This window comes from Salarias fasciatus, chromosome 9 (assembly GCF_902148845.1).
Source record: "Salarias fasciatus chromosome 9, fSalaFa1.1, whole genome shotgun sequence".
Classification (NCBI taxonomy): Eukaryota; Metazoa; Chordata; class Actinopteri; order Blenniiformes; family Blenniidae; genus Salarias; species Salarias fasciatus.
The window spans coordinates 17,810,744-17,832,657 of NC_043753.1; the positions used below are offsets into that span (position 1 = coordinate 17,810,744).

General features: G+C 45.5%; 2 protein-coding genes across 11 annotated transcripts in view; one reads left to right on the plus strand and one right to left on the minus strand.

Moving 5' to 3' along the window:
- The first annotated feature begins 27 nt into the window (after window positions 1–27).
- Window positions 28–5,466, plus strand: nsun6 (NOP2/Sun RNA methyltransferase 6). 3 transcript variants are annotated; one of them, XM_030099874.1, is made up of 12 exons: window positions 28–65; window positions 882–983; window positions 1,091–1,246; window positions 1,328–1,419; window positions 1,582–1,688; window positions 1,803–1,956; window positions 2,062–2,143; window positions 2,715–2,834; window positions 3,000–3,144; window positions 3,224–3,369; window positions 4,277–4,402; window positions 4,471–5,466. In XM_030099874.1, exons 2-12 carry the CDS (start codon window positions 909–911, stop codon window positions 4,639–4,641), a joined length of 1,374 nt encoding a protein of 457 aa, XP_029955734.1. In that variant the 5' UTR covers window positions 28–65; window positions 882–908; the 3' UTR covers window positions 4,642–5,466. The 3 variants fall into 3 exon arrangements, with proteins under 3 accessions (XP_029955734.1, XP_029955736.1, XP_029955735.1); XM_030099876.1 differs by having other exon boundaries at window positions 1,331–1,419; XM_030099875.1 differs by having other exon boundaries at window positions 43–61.
- Window positions 5,467–6,707: 1,241 nt separating this feature from the next.
- The window catches only part of cacnb2a (calcium channel, voltage-dependent, beta 2a), a 51,451-nt gene continuing 36,244 nt past the window's right edge, over window positions 6,708–21,914 (minus strand). For 4 of the 8 annotated variants that reach the window (XM_030099867.1, XM_030099869.1, XM_030099870.1 and 1 more), the window contains 11 exons: window positions 17,657–17,779; window positions 17,403–17,539; window positions 17,247–17,323; window positions 16,889–17,022; window positions 15,462–15,542; window positions 15,320–15,378; window positions 13,657–13,766; window positions 11,294–11,445; window positions 10,450–10,545; window positions 9,731–9,913; window positions 6,708–9,197 (listed from right to left, as the gene is read on the minus strand). In XM_030099867.1, coding sequence (XP_029955727.1) covers window positions 8,412–9,197; window positions 9,731–9,913; window positions 10,450–10,545; window positions 11,294–11,445; window positions 13,657–13,766; window positions 15,320–15,378; window positions 15,462–15,542; window positions 16,889–17,022; window positions 17,247–17,323; window positions 17,403–17,539; window positions 17,657–17,779 — 1,938 coding nt within the window. In that variant the 3' untranslated portion in view covers window positions 6,708–8,411. Of the gene's footprint in view, window positions 9,198–9,730; window positions 9,914–10,449; window positions 10,546–11,293; window positions 11,446–13,656; window positions 13,767–15,319; window positions 15,379–15,461; window positions 15,543–16,651; window positions 16,672–16,888; window positions 17,023–17,246; window positions 17,324–17,402; window positions 17,540–17,656; window positions 17,780–21,914 lie in introns of all 8 variants that reach the window. The other 4 variants (XM_030099871.1, XM_030099872.1, XM_030099873.1 and 1 more) reach the window with 2 other exon arrangements.

Sequence of the window (21,914 nt, forward strand, 5' to 3'; positions counted from 1 at the left end):
ACGCTGGTGACGTATGCGGAAGTGACAGCAGCGAGCATGTGAGAGCCAACAGACACAGCGAGTCAGTGAGTAACAGAGGAATAAAACCACTTTTAGAGCTTTTAGGTCAAAATTACGATGTAAATTTGCATGACGAATGTTTTATTTAACGTGTTATTTGTTGGTGGGAACATTTTTTTTGTTTAGGTTACTGATACATAATATTATTTCTGTTATTTGAGCATCTCACGTTGAAATATGACAGTGATGTGTAGAAATAAGATGTGAAAAGTGGTCCATATGCATTTATTTCCTCCTGGTTGACTGTTTTTTTTCGCTCTTACAGTGTTGGTTCTCATAACATTTTAGATGATCATTGATTGCGCTTTATGATTTGACCATTGCTTTATTACCAGTCACACATATGAACAATGCAAGTAATCAACAGTAATAACCCTCATAAAATGTAAAAAAAAAAAATATTCATACAGTTAATCACGACCTTTATATGTCATAAGATGAGGATACAGAGTAAAATTGATAATAAAAACACAAGCAAATGGTTAATGCCTTTTTCCTTATTTGCATACACAGGATATCAAACCTGTAGATTTTTCTATTATTTGAAAAATACAGATCCATTTTCAATTTCAATCATTAATGATCACTATGTCACCATTACTTATTCACAGTTGTTTCAATCTGAGTACCTGAGGTCCATGTCGTGATGAGATTTATTCATAATATAGTTTAAATATCTGACTTTGCACAGAATGAATCAAGCTTTAGTTTTGTTTCTCACCAGAGTGGTCTTTCCCAAACATTTCTGCACATTTTCATCACTATCTCCAAAATTTAAAGTCGTTTTTTTTTTTTTTTTTTTTTTTTTTTTGTGTGCAAAGGCTGGAGTTGTGTCAAAAACAGAAGACATGTCGATTTTTCCGAAAATCTCCCTGAAGCCTGAAGTGACGGAATATCTGAGGAGTGTTTTCATGAACAAGGAGGTAAATAAAATCTGAGAATCAGAATCAGAAATTATTATGCAATTATCTTAAAGCTCCTAACACGCTTTACTTGTTTCGACTGTCTCCACTGGTTTGGTTGTGTTCAGGTTCTTGCAGCCGTGGGTCCTCAGGAGGCTGAGTGTCGTTTCCAGAAGCTGCTCTCGTGTCTCTCTCATCCGCCGTCCTACACTTGCGTGCGGGCCAGCACTCATCTGGCTCCCTTGGAAGAAATCCACGACAAGCTGCGAGAGGAGCTGAAGAGAGTGAGTCTGGAGGTTGGAGTTTGACTGTGGATGTGCTCGGCAGATGCAGAATGACCTCGTGGCATGTTGTTATCGTTGAAGCAGCAGACATGCAGCCCCTCCGAAGACTGCATCCAGATTCTTCCACACCCCAGAGTGAACGATGTGCTGCTCCTTCCTGTCGACGGCCCCAGGTATGTGAGAAATGTTTGAGCCAAGTCAAAGAAAATCGGCTGGTCTCACCGCATATTTTCTGAAGCCCACAAAACCACGGGGAAGTTCAGCGCCTCCCGTTACCAACTCCGGTTCCAGTCGCAGCGGTGAGAGCGTGTCGGTGTTCCCTCTGGTGTTTCCAGACCCGTGAAGCAGCTCAGCTCAGAGGTGGTGGTGGGCGCTCAGTGTGGGAACGCCGTGCTGCGAGGAGCTCACGTCTTCGCTCAGGGAATCATGGCCAGCCCCAAGTGTAAGACTCACTTAAAAAACTGGAAGTATGACACACGTTGAGACATGAAGTGTATCCAGCTTGACTTCACGTTTCTGTTCTGTCTCGATCCGTCCTGGCCTGTTTTCTCCTCAGACATGAAGGTCGGGGATGTGGTGTCTGTCTTCTCTGACCTTGAGGGCAGCTGCACCCGTGGGGCCACCAGCTTCCAGGGTAAGAAGGTGTTTGTGGGAAACGGAGTTGCAGAAATGGACCGCTCCAGTATTTTCTGCACAGGTGAACCTGTCAGGTAAATTCATTTTGGCCCTCCTTGTTCTCATGGATCATGTTTTCAAAAAGTCAGAGTTTTCTCCCAAAAGTGTCTAACAGTGACTCTGTGACTGCGTGTTTTTAGAGGCGTCGGTATTCGGATGGTGGAGCCGCTTTACCAGAGTCCCTCCTTTGATGGTGTCCTGCCCAGCCTCACCTTTCTTCAGGTACTGATTACATATTATTGTGAATAATAGAGGGAGGTTTATTGATACTGAAAATAATGATTATTTTCATTATTTATGAACCCTTTTCTTCATGAACTTTGGTCTCAGATTTTGCGTACAGACTTTCAGAAAGCTCAGGACTGAACTGATGCTTCAAACATGTCACCACTGTGCATTATTTTTTCTGAATTATTAGCTGCTGTCACTGCTTACCTTGTATTTCAGTGCATGTTTTCTCAACACTGGAGAGCTTCTGCTGCAACCTTCAAAATGAAAGCATCACAGTTGTGTTGTCCCTCAATCACAGTGTTGCTTTAATAGAGACCGGGCTGCTTGAATAACAGCTGTTACCATGATTGAGATGCTTTAAGGCACTTTGGCAATACTGAAGCAGATAGAATGCCTTATGTAAGTGAAGTCAGATTTATTTGTCAAATTTGCCACTGGAAAAAAAAGATTGGATGAAGACGTTTGGATTTTTTTTTTTTCAAGTCTTAAAAGAGGCTCTTTTATTTTATTTTTTTAAAGTTTGCAGCAGTCAGAAACTTTTTTTTTTCTTTCTGTTGTGCAGAACCTCCCGTCTGTGGTTGTGGGTCACGTCCTCGGGCCTCGCCCTGGAGAGCGGATCCTGGACATGTGTGCAGCCCCTGGAGGGAAGACCTGCCACATCGCTGCGCTCATGGGGGATCAGGTACTTTTAACTCTCACAGCTCACAGTTCCTTTTCAGGATTTTATTTTTTTTCTTCTATAAATCACTGTTTAAGTGTGAAATTTATTTCCCATGTTTGATTTGAAGAACGTCAGTGGTTTTGTCTAATGGGTGCTAGTTGTGTGTCTTTGTGTTCCTCCTCACAGGGTGAAGTGGTGGCTTTGGAGAAGAGTCGAAATAAGATCGAGCGCATTTCCCGAAATGCACACATGCTGAATTTGCGGAGCATCAAGACGTTTTGCTGTAACAGCATTCAGGCTGTGAGCAGTGACTCTGCTCAGGTGACTGAAGGTAAACTGCCTCTCCGCCTCCTGCCTGTGAATCCCGCTGTCCTGCTTACATATTCAGAATGTAACATGCTTCATTCCAGGCCCGCCGTTTCCTCCTGAGAGCTTCGACCGGGTGTTGCTGGACGCTCCCTGCAGCGGCCTCGGACAGAGACCCAACATGGCCCTCGGCTTCAGCCTGAAGGAGCTCCGCTCCTACCAGCCGCTGCAGCGCAAACTATTTCATGCGGTACGTTTGTCTTTTTGTTTCTAACCACGCTTCGCTTCTGCTGCTGTTAGCAGACAATAACTCCTGTTGACCACTAGGTGGCAGCATTACAAAAACATCACCCTGCAGTGCAAGTTGATCACATAGGAAAGTGCTGTAAGTGATATCTCACAACTTAATATTGAGTCTAAAAACCGTTCTTTGAACAGTTATTTTTTTTAAGAGGAGCCAAAACCTTCTGAGCACTGACTGAGATCCCAGACTTCATGAATGAACCCAAAAACTCTCAATCTCCTCTGCAAATACAAATATGAGCGAATGCCATGACAATGAAATACAAAAAAAGCACCACAAATTAATTGTATGAAAGTTGCTGCCTTTTTTTTTGACTAGTTATTGAGTCCAACAGCAGGATTTAAAAATCAGTTCTGCTGATATTCCTGATTTAAAATGAGTCTTTGAAGGAATCACACGTTGAACTGTGAAAGAAAAAAAAATGGAAGAGTCTCCTCAGGCCAACAGTTGCTCAGTCTTCCTCAGGCAGTGCAGAGGACATCATTCACTGCGTTGACGCGCCGCGCTCCATCAGTGTCTGTCAGAGTCTCTTCAAGGTTATTCAGCGCGCGGGCAGCAGACAGACGGCTTTCCGGAGGATATATGTGCAAGTGCTTGTATGCGACACGCGCTGGCAGGCTTTGAATTATGTGACAAGTGAGAGTTAAACCTGTGATGGGTGTGTTAGCCACTAGGGGGCAGTACGCGCAACAGGACGTGCACTCTCTTGCAGGATGAGCTGCAGAAATGTCGTCCTCACGACTTTTACAGGATGGGAGACATCGATACCAAAGGCTTGCTGATCACTGTGTTACTGATGTTCTAAACATCCTGAAGTTGTCGTCTCTCTCTCTTTGCCGTTGTTCTGGCGCAGGCCGTGCGGCTGTTGAAGAAAGGAGGCGTGTTGGTTTACAGCACCTGCACCATAACGCTGGCCGAGAACGAGGAGCAGGTGGCCTGGGCCCTCCACACCTTCCCCTGCCTCACGCTGCAGCCACAGGTAAAGACCGGCTCGGCCGGACGCCCCCGGAGAGGCGCCTCTCACCGCCGCTCTCTCCCTCACGCCAGGAGCCTCGCCTCGGAGCAGAGGGCATGCTGGGAGCCGGCCTGCCGCCCGAGCAGCTGCGCCTCCTCCAGAGGTTCAGTCCCGAGCTGAGCTGGGGCCGGACGGCAGGCAAAGCGGAGGCCGCCGACGGCGACACCATCGGCTTCTTCATCGCCAAGTTCCTGAAAAACTGATCACTGGTGGGGGCAAGTTTTGTCTTCCAGCACCCCCATCCCCCCCACCCTCCCTCCCTCTCTCGCACGAGACGGGAACAACTGTGTTTACACTCCGACACCGAGTGTGCTCTGACGGGCCGGTGTTGACAAAGAGCTCACTGCGCTGTTTACAGCATCTGCCTCCGAACAGCTGCTCTCTGGAACTGCGGGCCATATAGGGATAAGCTTTATAAACAGAGAGGGCAGGGGAGAGGAGGAGGAGGAGGAGAGGAGGAGGAGGAGGCACGCGGGGATGAAGACTGAATGAGCGCTTGGCAAATGCAGCAGTGCCGGCGTCGCCATAACAACAGTGACGACACAGCTGCCATGGCGACGGCGGATTCGCTGGATGGACGGGGGAGCGCGGATCAGGAAGTGGCGCGCAGAAAGAGGTCACGGGAGGTATTAACAATTTAGTGTCTTCGGTCGGGCCGGAGTCAGCCGGGACGGTTAATTAGCGCCGCTTACGTCTTGTCGTCTGCGACCGGGACGCACCACACGTCATTTATTCCCAACTTAACAGGGTTTGAAACAAGTGTTTGCGTTCTCTTATTACTTTGGGACGTTTGAAAGGCACCAAATAAATATTTAATAAATGCTTTTTTTATGTAGTTTGTAGAAGTCTTTCTGTTCCTACATGTAATAGATCTGAAATGATTTTATCATCCAAAGCAGAGTGATGAATGAAATGTCTTGTCTTGATCAAAAATTTGTCCAAAACCCAACATTAAAAATTATAAAAAAAAAAAAAATAAAAAAAAAAGTATGACTGTAAATGAATAAACTGGCACATTTTAACCCTGAGTTTACTTCATGCATCCAGTCTGTGTGAGGAAATCCAGTTTTCACTTTTCATGGGACAAATTTGTTAAATAATATCTCAAAACAGAATTGAAATCACGGTTTTGATCAATATCAAGTATTCATCGACATTCAATCGCCGAGCTCGTTATTCTGTAAACCTGTACGACTGTTCCATACTCTATGCAGCTTAAAAATGGTAAATATGAAGATGAGTGGTATTGTCGCTGATTTGCTCGGCACAGATTGGACTGTGCGTTCCCATTAAAGAGTGATTTATAGATTCGTGCCTGCAGTGCACAAACATCTGGCCCGCTCTGCTGTCACGCTGCGTTTTTGAGGACCTTCAGGATGACCTCGGCTCAATCCCTCTTCCCTGGGAATACCATCAGGCTGCCATCGGTCCAGGAGCACACACACACACACACACACACACACACGTCCACGCTGCATGTGGCGGAAGATTAAAATGGCTGTTCTGTGACTCCAGATTTGAAACATTATTATTTTTTTTCCCTTCACCTCTTTCTCATCTGCTTTAACGACATTAATATTCAGAAAACAAATCAGCTGCATTTCCGGGAGCGCCGCCTGTTTGTCTGTTTGGGAGGCAGCTGTGTGCAGCTATTTTTCCGACGCTCGCCGCCTCGCGGTGTTGTCATTCATGCGAGGGGGGGGGTTGTCATGGCAACGCGGGAGGCAGTTGCCGGTGAGTCTACCTCAATTTTTCAGCAGAGTTTCAGATGGACTATTTATAGACGGCGCTTCCCTCCCCCGGCCCGTCTGGGTCTCCTCACAAAAGCAGACGCCGACATCTCCTCCCTTTCACGTCGGTCCCGTGCCGCCAACTTTATTCTCCATATTTACGCATTATGTACACCCATAGAAAAATGTGTTGTGCTACCAGTGTAGCATAGAAACAGAGAGGGGCGGCTGTGTGTAAACAGACTCAAACCAAAGTTTGATATTCACGATGGTAGTTTGGACTGTGGAGGCGCATGAAGCAGATCCTGTGAACACATGACAGAAAAAAACCCCAAAAACGTTCATCTGGCAAACATTTTGAATGGTTCCCGTTTGTTTTTCAAATGCTTCTTTTAATTTTCTGTGAAGAACACACCAACAAAAACCTCCTGAAATCAAGATCCTCTGAACTAAGAACTGGGAGTTAAAAGTGGGAGTCAAACAACACTGATTAGAAAAAAGGGGACTGGACCCAAACGATGAGCCGTGAGAGGGGTTTCGTCGGCGGATGTACATTAAATCGCAGTGTCATATCAAATTTGCTTTCACTTGAAACCAGCGTGAGTCAGTAAAAGTGCAGAAAAAAGGGTGTACCAATGTTATAAAATGTTTCTGGACCCATACAAAGAACAGTACTGCATGTAAGAGAGGAAGTTACTGTTGAACTCGTTTCGTTTTGTCTTGTAAGGCAAGACTAAGGTGCGCCTCGAAAGAGGCATAAATATGTCCAAAACTAAAAACCATGGATTTAGAATTTAACAAAAAAAAAAAAAAAAAGAACAAAGCAGTAAATTGATGAGTAGAAAAGTAAAGAGGAGTTGACGGGCAGTTTGGGAAACACACGGGTTCGGTTTGAAGCAGGCGACGCTCTCACACTGCATTCCTATCAGAAGAGGGAGATCAGGTTAGTCCCAGTATTTCTTAATTTATTCATGTTTTCATCCAGATGAAGCTCCTTTTATCGGTGTCAGATCCAATTGCAGCGTCCCGCCTCGAGCTTCTTCAGTCTTAAGATTTCTAAGGTGTCTATATTTGACTTGTGGAGCCAATTTTTAACATCATCTTCTGACTTTTTAAAGAAACGTCTAAGGGCTTTACCGTATAACTTCTCGTTTTTCGATGTCTGTGCATATTTTTTGCCCCAAATCTGTCTTCTCACCATCGACCCTGATTTCAACCTAAACACAGAAAAAAGCCAGAAACCATGTCAGTTTGTGCCACATGTCTGAACGAGAACCAGAACAAACAGACGGTGGAGCGAACGTCCAGCAGCAGCACATTCATTATCCACCGTGTTATTAAAGAGGAATGTTTGAAACTGGCTCAGGAAATAGAGAAAAGAAGTAACATCCTTCTACTTTAAGACTCTGAGAGAGTTTGAGTGTCTGTTTTTCACTTTTACTTCTAAAATTTTTTTTTTAAACTTGAATTTTTTAATCAAACTGTTTTTAATTTTATCCTAGTGATTAAAGTTTTAGATTAAAGCTGCTGTTTTCATTTCAAGTTTGGACAAAACATCAGGAGCAGCATTAAAAAACTCCACTTCCTCACACGAAACCATCTCAGCTCTAAAACAGCAGCTAAACCGGAACATTGTCAGATTTAGAAGTGGGGGATTTGCTTCCAGCTCATTGTGCCTCATACAGAGCAACGCGTGGATTTCCCAAACCGCCACACTGTTCTGCAAATACAGCATCAAGCTATGTTTTGTGGTCGTCCCCTGCAGTCAACCGTCACAGTAGTCTGAAGAACAAAAAAAATTCAAGTGGTAGCAAGCAATAAAAATCAATAATATTAATAATAATAATCATAATAATAATAATAATAGTAAAAATTATAATGCTAATCACAGAAAGCACAGCTCAGTACAGAAAAAAATTCTGCTTTTGTGTCATGCTTTATCAAACACAGGTTTAAAATATGCATATATTTTGAGAATATCCATGCATATCCACACATAAACAACGTCTATGCATAGATACACACATACATATATTTATATATTTATATTTGTATCTATGTAATCAAAAATCCCGCCATTGAAAAAAGATGCAACAGCATTTACAAAGAAGTGTACATAAATAGGATGCTGTGGGTTCGGGTGGGGGGGGGGGGGGTGTAGCAGCACGATGGGAGAACAGAAGGAGTCCGGGTGGGCGGGGGCGGGGGCGGGGGCGGGGGAGGGGCGGCGGGGTTTTGGTCTGTCACTGGTGGATGTAGGAGTCCCTGGCCCACTCTCCCGCCTCGCCCCTCTTCTTGGGGGCCACCTCCCCCTCCCGGTCCCGCTCCCGGTCCCGGTCCCGGTCGTAGTAGTGGTGGTGGTGGTGGTGGTCGCGCGCCGGCCGGTGGTGGTGGTGCGAGCGCTGCTTGTTGCGCTCGTTGTGGTCCTGCTCGCGCTCCTTGGAGCGGTGGTGTCCCTGACCGTGGCCGGCCTCGTCCGCCGCGCCGCCGCCGCCGCCGCTGCGGTGGTGGTGGTGGTGGTGGTGGTGGTTGTGGTCCCGGTGGGGCAGTGGTTCGTAGCGCTGCTGCTGCTGGGGGTGCCCCTCCCCTACGTCCTCGTCCTCCTCTTCATCCTCCTCCTCCTGCTCCTCCTCCTCCTCCTCCTCCTGGTGGAGGAGCTGGGCGCGCGGCTCGATGTACGCCGAGTCCTTGCTCTCGCGGCTCTCGGGGGTCTCGGAGTCCAGCGTCTCCTGCCGGGAGAGCCCCCGCGCCCGGCTGCTGTGGTGGTGGTGGTGGTGGTGGTGGTTGTGGTGCTCAGTCCTGGTGGAAGACGACCGGTGGTGGACGTGCTGCGCTCTCCTGGAAGACTCTGTTCGGAGGGGTCTCTCCTCCTCGTTGCCCGGCCCCTCCAGGTCGGCGTCGGCGTCGGCCTGGTCCAGGCTCTGGTGGTGGTGGTGGTGGTGGTGGTGGTGGTGATGGTGCTGGTAGTCCTCTTTGGAGCCTTTCCTCTCCACCAGCGCTTTCTCTCCTTTCTGCTCCGCACTGTTTCCCTGCGGCCGGCGACACACACAGCGGTCAGTGCGACGGCACGAACACACACAAACCCGCATCCCACCCCCCACCGCACGTCAAACACGTTCAACCCGAATTCACACCAAGCGTAAAACGCCACTCTCAAGCTCACACCACCGTCGGATCCACGAGCAGCGGCAGCTCTCCGTCCTGGAGGAGAGAAATTCAAAACCGCACTCCTTCAGCCTTCCACTTACCACGCCGTCAAATACATGTCAAGTTCACTCCTGCTCCTCATCAATACCAGCGCTTTCCACAAGCTCAGCCTGACATTCGCCGTGGCGGCGGCGGTGGATGGAGAGAGGGGTGGAGGGAAGGCGTTACAGAGCAATTTACAAACGACCCACAGCGGTGCAGGCCGTTCAAAGAAAACACATCGACGAAAGCCTCACAGGACTGGGGAAATAAATACCTCATCTGTTTGACCTATCGGGGTCCAATAGCCAAACAACCAGAAATATTAATTTTCAGACTTGAAGCATGGATGATTTGGTCAGGCGTGGCGCTCTACCTGGACGCCGGCGGCCGGGGCCGGGCTGGAGGGCAGGGCGGCCGCGGGCAGCTTGGTTAGCACGGGGTTGGGGGGGTTGCAGCTGGTGGGGTGGGTGCTTTTCCAGTAGGCCTCCAGGTAATCGGCCATATGCTCACAGGCGTCCTCCAGCTGGTTCTCGTCCAGGATGATGTCGAACATCTCCTGAGAGGAGGCGGGGCGGCGGAAGCAGAGCCCCGTTAAAGGAAATGAAACAAGACGGGGTCAAAAGAGGAACAGACGGCGCTCAGCTGGAGCGTCATAAGAAGAGTCACTCCACAAAACTTCAGGTATTTCAATTAGAAACTGCAAATAAGTTACGAGAAATAAATAACAATCGATAAAAATGATTTAAAAAAAAATTCAATGATATGGAGCCAATTAAATGCTAAACAGCATTAGCTGTTAATTCAGAGGAAATCCTGAATGATAATTCCCCGAGGATATCGCCTGCAATTTAAACTAAATTAAGCCTTTGCTTTCACAGGCCTGGAGAGCTCGCTTCATTTTCTAAAATAATAACCAAGAAGATTAGAGGAGAACGGAAATAGAACTGGCAGGCTGCAAAACACATTCAGAAAAAAAAAAAAAAGAAAAAAAAAACTGAGGAGGAACTTCAGACATGCAGAAAACCATAAAGCCACGGCCAAAAGAGACAAAGCTGCAGGACTGCAGTGAGCGGCGGGTTTCGGGGGACTCACAGGGGGGCACTGGGCCAGCTTGTCGGCGGCCACCATCTGGACGTTGAGGTGTTTGGCCTGAGACTTTCCTCGAGACTTGATGAGCCGCTGCAGCACCTGAAGGCGAGAGCGAACAGAGAGTGGCAAGGTCACGACGGACGGCGGCGGCGCTAAACGATGTGTTCACTGGTGATGCTTCATAGCAATATTTTAGATTAAAAAAGCAACCTGTAATCCTCCTCAAAAATCTCAGTGACAAAAAGTTTGAGTTTGGATCCTTTTTGAAAGCAGCTGTCAGATCCAACAAAGAGACGTTTTTCTCTGAACGTATCAGATGGTTTCATTTAAAACCTCGTTTGAAGCTCCAGATGTCGCACGGCTTCCTTTCAAGCTTCTCACGTGCAGCAGTCTGACCAAAGACCTGCTCAAACCTGGATGAGTAAAACACTACTGGAGTTCCTCAATAAAATAAACACTGCCTGAGTATATAGTATTTTGATTCTCCGGCTGAAATTCTACATGAATGGAGTCTGGATCCTTCATGAATGTCAGCGTCCGCTGTCTCTTTTACCTGTGCTTTCCTTTGATATTCCTGCCTGAGTCTTCTTTTTCGATCCCTGAATCACGAGCATTAAAAAAAAAGAAATAAAAAACCTCTTTCCGAAGGTCAGAGTGATGAATCAGTGCTGCTCTCAGCTCGGTAACCAGACGCAATACGAGCTGCGACAGGAGACGCAGACGCACCGGCAGGATGATTTAATGAGAGAGGAGGGAGGGAGCGACGCCTCGGCTGCTTTTACTCTTCCACTCTGTCCTCCACAATTGTTTCTTTTCCTCCGATCACAAAGCGCCGACTGTTCCTCACCTTGGGGGAGGTGATCTTGACGTAGACGATGATGGGAGCGAGCGACGTCTTGCCCAGCTGCGACGGGTGGTTGATGGTGTCCGCATCCAGAACAACCAGCTGGAGCGTCCGAGCAAGTTCGAAAATCCGCTCGATCTCACTCTGAACCTCAGCTGATGGGAGACACAGATGCTATTATTCATTCAGGCTAAGGCTGCAGATGATTCCATCGTCTTTCAGAGAAACTGCAACAGACCAATAATCCATTTAAATACTTTTTCATAAACCCATATCGTAAATACTCCAGAAAACAGACTAAATATCAGATGATTAGAGTGACATTTTACTTAAACATAAACAATTCTGACTGATTTTAAATTTGATGGTGGCTAAATGCTAAAAAGTTGGAAAGGGGAAAAAAACAGCTGGAGAAGAGTTCTGAACTTATTCAGCTCACTGGCTCCAGGTCAGGATGAAAGTGAGAACGAAGCAAAGTAACAGATGGGCAGGAGCTGATTAATCAGTAAACAAAGAAATGTGCAGCGATTTCACATGAAATGACTCTCAATATAAAACAATTCAAAACACCCATAAACAACTTGGAGAATGTCTGAGCGGCGAAGGCCACAGACTCTTCAGGGAGACGGGAGTCGCTCCACTCGGCTACTGCCTCCGTCAGTTATTTCAGCAGTGAGACACACTGGAAACGGATCAGTGGAGGAAACAGGACACTAAAATGACTGATTCACATAATATTTATAGAAATCCTCCTTACATATATATCTGTGGGCGATGGGTTAGTTTTACAGGTTATCTTCATAAATAATCATATTTTGACCTGATGATGGCGCTATATGTAAAGTTAAGAGATCATGAAAGTGAAGACTAGAAAGCTCAAAAAGATGGAGAAACACAAAAATATGAATAATATCATCATCATATTTGTCTTTAAAGAATCCGTCTGCTGTGGAATACTGATTTGCTGCTGCGTGTGTCTTTTTTCTGCTTCCCAGAGCCTTAAATATTCAGCAGACTTGATGACTTCTGGGAGACGGCTTCCAGACTAATAGCTCAGAGGGGAGCAGCAGGTCGCACTTTGTTACCTCTAACTCAGACTGACGGATACATCAGACGATGACGCGAAGACAAAAAACAACTTAACAAATATCAGAGGGAGGCACGAGTCCCAGTCTGAGGGAAATCACGGCTCCAAGCTCGGCGGCTTCCAGCCACCACAGAGTCCCGAGTAAACTTATCGCGTGAAAACATTCCAGCCGAACAGCTCACTCGGGCTCATTTTCCTGCAGCGCCGTGCCAGACGAGCGGGAGAGTTCAATCTTTTTTAATGTTTAACCTTCCTGAAATCACTCGCCCGGCGTGGACGTGAGTCAGTTTCTAACCGACGCTCGAAATACTAAATCACGGGGATAGAACAAAACGCACAAGCCCCGCTCTTCCTGGCAGGAAGCTGAAGAACAAATCACAGAGTGACATGCAAGGAGCTGAAAGAGCAAACAGAGCGCCCATGGCGCTCCGACTGAGAGTCAAGGTTTGAATAACATTTCAACTCCAAACGTGTCTCCAGATTAAAAACAAGTACAGACGACTCGATGAGGGGCTGTGGTGGTGCAGTGGGAAGCCCTGCTGCCTCACAGGAGGAACCCTGGTTCTAAAGGAGCTGCTGAAGTGTTGATGTCTGCAGGAGCTCAAGCTTGGAGCGTCGACCACAAACTGTATTAAAGCGTTTATATTTTTTTACTGGGTCTCCTTTCAGGATGCTAAAATGGTTTTAGTAGTTTATCTAAGTGACATGAACTCATCGTCTGCATATATTGATTAATTTTTACCTTCTACAACCACACTTAAAAAAGAATCTGCTTTTGGTTTTTCTAAAGCACTGGTTCTTGCAAAAAAAAAAAAAAAAACAAAAGAAAAGAAGGCAGTGTTTTGCTTCCCGGCTTCTCTTTGATCATAAAAAGACATTTAAAACATGCTCTGCCTCCATAATGCACTTCTCCAGGAATGTCTTGCTCGGCGGCCGCCGCCGCCTCATGTTTATGGTGATGCATAGCAGAGATTAAGCCTGTCACCTCCGTTTGACTCAGGAATCTGTCCTAATCACATCTAAACTCCAATCAGCCTCAGTCAAATCAGAGCGGCTCTTGAACTTGTTATCATGCGCTTTGCGCTCTATCTTTCATTCCTGACAAAGAGACCCGGCCAAGGCCACTCGGGGCAGTCGGGACTTATCCTCGCCACTGTCAAGAGTTTCTTTAATCGTTTCCTTCCTTTTCCATGCAAGTGGGTCGCCTTTAAAAAAAAATGTTATGAATCGAAAACAGCAGATGGTTTCCAGGCAGCGTGGACGTTTCGGACCAACTCACCCAGGTTTGAGCGCGTGTTGGAGCGCTCGATGATGGCGTGCTTGCTGGGATTGTTGAGGACTGAGCGTTTGGCGAGAGAGATGTCTGCCGTGACTCGAGTGATGGATATCCTGGCAGAAAGACAAGAGGAGCGATCAGGAGAACTGACGATGTGTAGGAGACGTGCCGGGATGGGAGACTTAAACATGGACTGTAAATGCACAACGGTTCAATCAAACTTACATCACATTTCTTTTTTTTCTTGTTAATTATTAACAACTGGAAATCAAATGATAATGGTTCTACTCAGCATTAAAGTATATACTATGTACTGTTACGTTTCCCCTTCACGCTGTGATATAGTTTAACTTTCACTAATTGATGTTTTTGCCTTAAAAACACAGAAAAGATAAACATTCTGAAAATACAAACATGTACAGTACTTCTAGAAAGTCATATCTGAGAAACAGTGACAGTTTTACAGAAATTCAACAGGAAATCAGTCTGATTTAGATGTTTAAATGTTGGAATATATGTGGCAACAGAAAGTGTGATCAATAAATGTTAGATAAAGGTATTGATTCACGTAGACATTAAGGGATTTTTAGTATTGAACTATCAAGCTGAGAAAGAAAAGATAAGTAGCATATTTTCATGAATTCCCTCTAAAAGGTTAACAGACACGTTAAAAGGTGATAAAATGCACCCATCACCAAACTGTGCTCACCATTAGATTCCGCTCACAGCTTCAGTGAAAACTATCATGTGTTGAGAAAAGTCTTCAGAAATTAAGTTTATTTTTCAATCAAAAAAATATTTCATCATCTACATTAATGGTATTTATCAAATCTCATCTTAATATGCATAATATAATGTACAGTACTGGGATTAATGAAAGATTCATTTTAAAAGTTTTCCACTATCAGGTCACGTCCAAGTCAGCAGTTTATGTTAAGGTATGTGGATTCTGAGTAAAATCAATAGAAGGTTCATGCATGTGAAGCCACAATTAACTGTTATTTTCATTATTGATCGACGTGTCAGTGTGTTTCTTGATTAATCGATTCGCCGCTTAGTCATTAAAATGTCAAAACACTGTAAATAAATGTCGACCAGAGTCTCCTAAAGCTCGAGACGAAGGACAAAACACAACAGTCCACAACGAATCCAATGTTCATTTCTACTGAGAGCTACAAAATATTCCCATCAACATGATTGACCTTGCATTAAAGCTGCGGTCAATCAGTTTACTGTCAACTGACTAGAGCGACCATTTGCTGTTTGGTGAAAAAAATAAATCAACAAATTTAAAATCATGATGGAAAGCAGAGGCAGAGGGATTTCTTAAAGTGTGAAGCTGCATGAAAAAAAACATTAAACGATTTTAAAATAAATCAGCAGCACTGACTGGATCTTGGAGTTGTGCAACTTTCTGAACCTCTCTGCTCTTTGGACGGGCGGACGGAGAATCCTGCTCCGCTCAGGATCCACTATGGCCTATTAAGGACATGGAGGAGGCCTATTTAAAGCAGCTGCACACATCTCCAGGCCAAACAAACTTGTTACACACTCCCTCGACTAACCTCGGGGGACAGATAAATACCAGCCTATAGACGCGAGGAGAGGAGGAATGAGGAAGGAAGCGGGATGAGAGCTCGCAGGAAAAAGGTCACCGGGAGCTTACCTTCCCTCGAATCGGTGTTTCAAAAAGTCAAACAGTGCTTTTTGCATCATGTCTGTCACCTGCAGGACGAGGAAGAATGAGAGATGAAGAACAGAACAGGTGGGAATGGAGGAGCGTTGGAGACGGCGGCGCTTCGACGCACCTCGTAGCCCTTAAGTGACGGTCCCACCAGAACCACGGGCCGCATGGAAGGCACAACGTCGTACGGAGGAATGTGTTCCGTCTTCGGAGGGGGAGCAGCAGAAGAAGAAGAAGAAGAGGGAAAACATTTGCACATTTATGGGAGACAAAGTAAACAATGGCAAATCACAAATCACTGCAGGGATTGGGACAACAATGAGCGGGAAAAACCGTGAACCATGAGACGGGACGCTAACGCTAACGCTAATCACAGCGAGCGGCACGTCTCGCTTCCCGTCTCATGGTCCTGATGTCACGGCGTTAGGAAATAAAACACGCTGCGGGAAAGGTTAGTGGAAGAGCGGGAAGACGTCAGAGGGGTCTGGAGAAAGCGGGAGCTCAGTGTGTGGAGGGAGAAGCCTCCAGTCCAGTGGAGGTACAAATGTACAAAAAAAAAATCACGCTAAGCTAAGTCAAAACTAGGTTTGAGGTCAGACGGCTGGGAAGCACAGAGAGAGAACGGAGGAACCGTCGGTTATGAAATCATTTCTCAGTCTCTCCTCGTTTGTCCTTGAGTCCAACCCTTTTTTTCAGTCTGTTATCTTTACGATAGCGTGTTTCGGAGGGCCGATTCTGATATTTTCGTTGCCGTCTCCCCTCTTTTCTCACTCATCTCCGCGTTTGCTGTCGTCACTGCGAGTCCCCGAGGACGCGGTGGGAACTGACGCTCCGGCCGCTGACTGACATGAGGATACTATTGAAGGGTTCGATTCCTGGAAGTATTGAGTCATTCGCTCCTGGATTACAGCGTCAATGTAATTAGACAGGAAAAGACTATCTGTTGAAAAAAAATCAACTGAGAACAAAAACGCTGATTGGTTATTGGTTGTAGTCTTGAGGAGGGATTTAGACATTTGAGGCCTGACTCAAAAATTCACACTCCAGCTCAATAATACATGTAATATCTCATTTAAATTACCTCCATTTAAAGAGGAAGTTTGTTTTTTGTACATTATTTCCTGATTGTTAGAAAGATTTTGTATGTTTTCCACTCGTTCCATCATCAGAGCAATAAATACGCCGTTACACACTGAGCTCTCACTGAATCAGGGCACGAGACCATCAACAAACACAGCACAGAGGTTTTCCCGAGAGGAGTCAGTACGAGACCGTTCACCCGCCGGGCCGGTGCCGCCGCGCACCAGGACTTACCGACTTCTGCTTCTGCTTAGCTGCAGCGAGACGGGAGAGGAAAGAGAGAGGCGTTAAGAACAGGCATGCATGCTCATAGCGGCGTGCGCGCCACAGGACAGAAGACGGTGGCGTGGACGGAGACGGGACGGGCGCAGAGTGAGGCCGAGCAGCCACAGGCATTCAGGAGTCAGAGCGGTGCGGACGGACAGAGGAGGAGGAGGAGGAGGACAGGATGGGGGGGAGTCCAGGCTTTACCTTCTTAAAGAAGGGCATTCGTTTCTCTTTTGCTAGGGGTGACATGACAGTGTTTGGACTGGCTTTAGGGGAGCGCAGGTTGACCGGAACCTCATTGTCCTCTGGGTCTAAGCCTGTGGCGTCTATGTCAATGGCTACCCACACAGACAGACAAGAGCATTATGACACAGAACACAGGTGAACGCGGGAGGTCACAGGTCATGGGCCACGTTTCCTATTGGCTGCACAGCAAATGACACAAGTACAATAAAAAAACAAGAACATATTTAAGACATGGACAATAAAAATCCTACCTTTGGCCTGATTTCAGAGCTTAAATGTATAAAGCTGAATATTAGCGTCCGCTGGAGCTGCTTACCAGACGAAGGAGGAGTAGATTTCCGAGAGTTAGGAACAACTTCACCTAAGCTCGATGATGAGTTTGCTCCAAGTTTACTGAAAACCAAAGAGAAGAAGTCGATATAAAACTCAGATGACAAGAGCAAAACGTGCTTCTGAAATTCGGGTTTCTCACCTGGAGTGGAACTTGCCCTGCTTGGCTCTCTGCTCCTGGAGGATTCGAGTGTTTTCAAGCTTCACCGGACTGGGGATGAACCCGATTTCACAGCCTTCTTTAACCAGGCGGCCTATCCACCAGTCATTGTTGAATTTCTGCACAAAACAAGTCAAGAGAAATAACTGGAACATCCTCGGCGCTCAGTCAGCGGTCACTGTCATTTCCCACTGTATCACTACGGCGGCGATCGTCCTCCGATTGTTGGCTCTCACCTCTTTAACGTGGAGGAAGTCTTTCGCCTCAAAGGAGATGGCCATGCCTGGCACGGGGACGTCATCGTCGTGACTCGGGCTGTAGTTGACATTTGTGCGAACAGCAAATGCAACTGGTTTAGTCTGCAGACGGGAAGGAAGCAGAAATTTAAAAAAAGGGGTTCGAACCACGTCGCTAATGTGATCTTATAATCGAATTGTCGTACAACAGCTGACGGAGGCAAGCACATATTTCAGTATGCACACCGACGACCGCACACCCGTACAAATCGTATTATGCGCGCATAAATGTAATTACACGTGCTCAGATTTTATTGGCACATACATATCAGTGCTTGCATGGATTTTAGTATGTCTCACCAAATGTCAACACAATCAACTCTCTGAAGGCGTGCGCGCCATAATGGCCCCATAAAAAAACCCTCCTTTTGTGCTCGACTTGTTGAGCTGTGAAGCTCGAGTGTAAATATAACCTTAGAGAGAGAGAGAGAGAGACGTGTTGGCTGTCGGTCATCCACCTGGTTTAGCTGTTCTTACCGGTTAACATTTGACGCGATCGCTTCACCTCGACCTTGTCAGTAAAATAAAAGTCATGTCTTGCACAAGCAGTACTGGTGTAAATGATGCATGAATCAATTCGATTACGTTCACCACGACTGAATCACTCCTGACCTTACTGTTCGTTTCTTGCTGAGGAAATCAGTCCTTGAGATTATGCATAAAGCTGATGAAATGCTTTCTATCGCTCCACAGGCTGTAATACGACCACAATACACACAAGTACGGTACTTTACACATATTACATGAAACACAGTTTACTTCGGAAGAGCTTAATAAGAATTTTCAATACAATTTAGGAGCCACAGTATGTAATATACAGTAATGGGAAAACATTATACTTGCAGGGAAAGCTTCAGTATTGGCTTCAGATACACATCTCTTTAAAAATTACATAAAATGCTAATGGATAAAATGTTGGAGCCAGTTTGGCAGCAGTCAGATCTACATTCCCTTTTCTCCCATCATGCTCTCTTTCATCTGCAGGTAAACATTTAGTGGAACCAACTGAGAACAAACTAAATCAGAGCTTTGATGCTGATCAACTGTAGATAGTCAGAAAAAAGAAAATCATTTAAATTAGTTTCTTCAAAATGAACAACATGAAAAACGAGAAACAGAAAGGCCGCTCTCACTCTGAGACTTGAGTTCTAACTACAGCGCAACCAGTGTAAAGATTAGCACAAAATACCAATGAGAATAAAAAGTAGAACAACTTTAATCACATAATATCGCTTTATTATTTAAATGATATTAAAAACGTGTCAAACCCACGTTATGTCACCAGCACTGTTTCTAACCCAAACATTCTAGATATATATTGATTAAGCTGTGTTTTATCAGTGTTTTTTCATCTTTTAATTAAGATTTACAGTTTTCATTTCTAAGTTTTTTTTCTCTCTGTAGTTATTATTATCATGTAGAATTGTAGTTTATGAAAAAATTCTATAGAAATGAAGATGAACATATCCTTTAAAAGCTAATAACTTTTTATGTTGGCTCTTGTAGTAAATATATAAAATATATATAGCTGGTTTATGAGACTATTTTAAGTCTTTCCAATCAGCCTAATGAGTCGACCAGGTTAAGGAGCTCCGGAGAGCGGAGATGAACCGCGCGGCTGCAGGGCGAAGCCCTGCGGCTCCACATGATCACATCATACACAGTCATCTGACGCACTGGCAATTTAGAAACAATTGATTAGTGGAGCTTTGAAGCAGCTACAATCAATAGTGGGTGAAATGAGCACTTGCATGTGAAAGTGGTTCCTCACATGGATGAACCCACAGAGGGTCATTACACAACCCTGCTGCTTCTCTCCTTAACTACCCAGGGGCCTTTGCTTCAGCGTTTACAGCCTCAAAGTTTATTGTTTTTGGTTTGATCTCACTGTTCCTGTCGTTATCTGCTGGAAGCGTTTTCAGTCTGAAAGCACTGAAGGTGGAAATTGAACTCTGAAAATCAAATCTAAAATATCGTGGGGATTTTTTTTTTACTTATTTATTTATTTTTTGTCATTCTGCTTTATACAGCACAGGCTCACTTTGTCATTTGGAATTGCGTCCTCATGCAGTGGATAAACAAAATACAGAAGAATAGTAAACCAGCTTTCCTCAATGCATTGTTAAAGCCCTTCACACTTTCACCTACTGATGGACGGAAGCAATTTAGAGTTCAATATATTTCCCATGAACACATCAAAACATGGCCGGGGCAAGATGAGGGATTGAACCAACAACCTTGTGAGTGGAAGCTTTACCAATTGAGCCCCAGCTGTCACAAAGAATCAAAATTACATTGATGTAAAACTCACAGGATAGTTAATCCACTTCATCCAGAGTTTTATGTGGATGTTGCTCTGAAACTGTTGAGTCTGTCGGTTCCATTTGAAACGTACATTAAACACAAGAGAAGGTTTTTACTGTGAACTGATGCCGCGATGAAATATAACAGGTGTGACATGATGAACTTTAAGGATTATAGAAACAATACATTAGTGAAATCCTCCTGGAATCACCGTCCTCTGGCTGACAGCAATGTAAACACTCAGTCTGCTGATGATTGAAAGCCAGTGTGAGTGTGAGTGTGTGTGTGTGTGTGTGTGTCTGACATCTCCGTTCAGACGATCATTCAGTCCAGAGTTCGCGGTTCCGGGTCTCGTCGAGGACACCGAGTCCTTGGCGTTCGCATGCGATGAGTCACATGGCGATACACGAAGGTATGTGGTCCATTAGCACACACACACATATGCGCACACACTCTCTCTCTCTCTCTCAGTTGGCTCATGGACTGCTGCCTCTTTCCTCCTTCCTCCCTCCCCAGCTGCTACACTCGCCTCGACTGTTAGATCAAGCGTTGTCGACTTTAATGACATTTCGCAGACCTGCAGGCAATCTCGCAGCACTCTGGCCTCCTGGCACGCCACCTCGCATCACAGGTGACTGCAGGATGTGCTCATGATGACACCTTTACGCTGCCGTGCAGCGCCCCTCCATCTGCTGACCTGGCCCGCACGGCTCTGCTGCCTGTTACGTAACGCGGGCCTTCATTAAAGATGCCATATTGACTGCATGGAGGGGGGGAGGGAGGAGGCGGAGGGTTAGACGCTCAGCAAGGGGGGGGGCAGAAAGATGGTCAAAAAGGATGGAAAAAGCAAAGTGTATAAATAAATCGAAAAAAGCAGAAGGAGGGGAGGGTTAAAAATAAAACACAAAGTAACCAACCGGTCACGACAGACCAGTCAATTAACGGCCCACGACGCCTGTCACAGTATCACATCACGCCATGCATATTCCATTAGATAATACCTCGCCGCGCTCGCTGGGACTGGACCAACACCTGTCCCCACTCGTGCATGTAACGTGCCACAGCCTTTCCATTAGCCGCTCGCTCAGCATCTCCAGCCATGAATCGAGATTCCCACATTGTTTCACCTTGACTGTTGCGGATCGATTAGAGATGAATTCGCAGCAGCTGGGCGGACCGGCCCCAGGCGGCACCGGGAGCCTGAACAGTGCACCGCTACATACAGGTAACCCTCCGTTAATTTATTGTGGGAAAATATTTCTCTAATTACCCAGACGCTCAGGCCCTGCAGCAGCCAATTATTCCTCCTATAATGCCTGAAGTGTACAGTTGAAGGAGTTATTTTTATTTGCATATAAATCCCATCTGCAGTTTCATGAAGATTGGGCCGATGTGTGAATGTGAGTAATAGCAAGAAATGCAAAAAATGAATCCACTCATATTATTTCATAGAATATAACACGTTATGGTTGAATGGTTGAAATTTTTTTTTACCAATTCAATAAAAATATCATCAAAAAACTCACAAAAGGGATCACAAAAGGCTGGGGAAGTGTTAGGTGGCCGCTAAACAAATAAGTATTTTGCAACCAATTAGAAAATTGGCAGAATATCACTCAAATTATTTGTAAAACGAGCATTTAGTTGAGAGGGGGAGACTTTCAGAAGTGTAGAAAATCTCTATTCTAGGAACATCAGAGTTTTCACATCGTCCCACTGCACATGTACTCTGGTTTGTATGAATATATGCCTCTGAGGTTAATCGATAACTGTACATTTCCTGTAGGTTCGAATGATTGTTCTCTATTTGAAGTTTGTGCAGTGCAGACCAGCTTCAGATAGATAAAGCTGTTTATATATCGATGGATGAATGAATCTAGGGGAACTTTTAGAG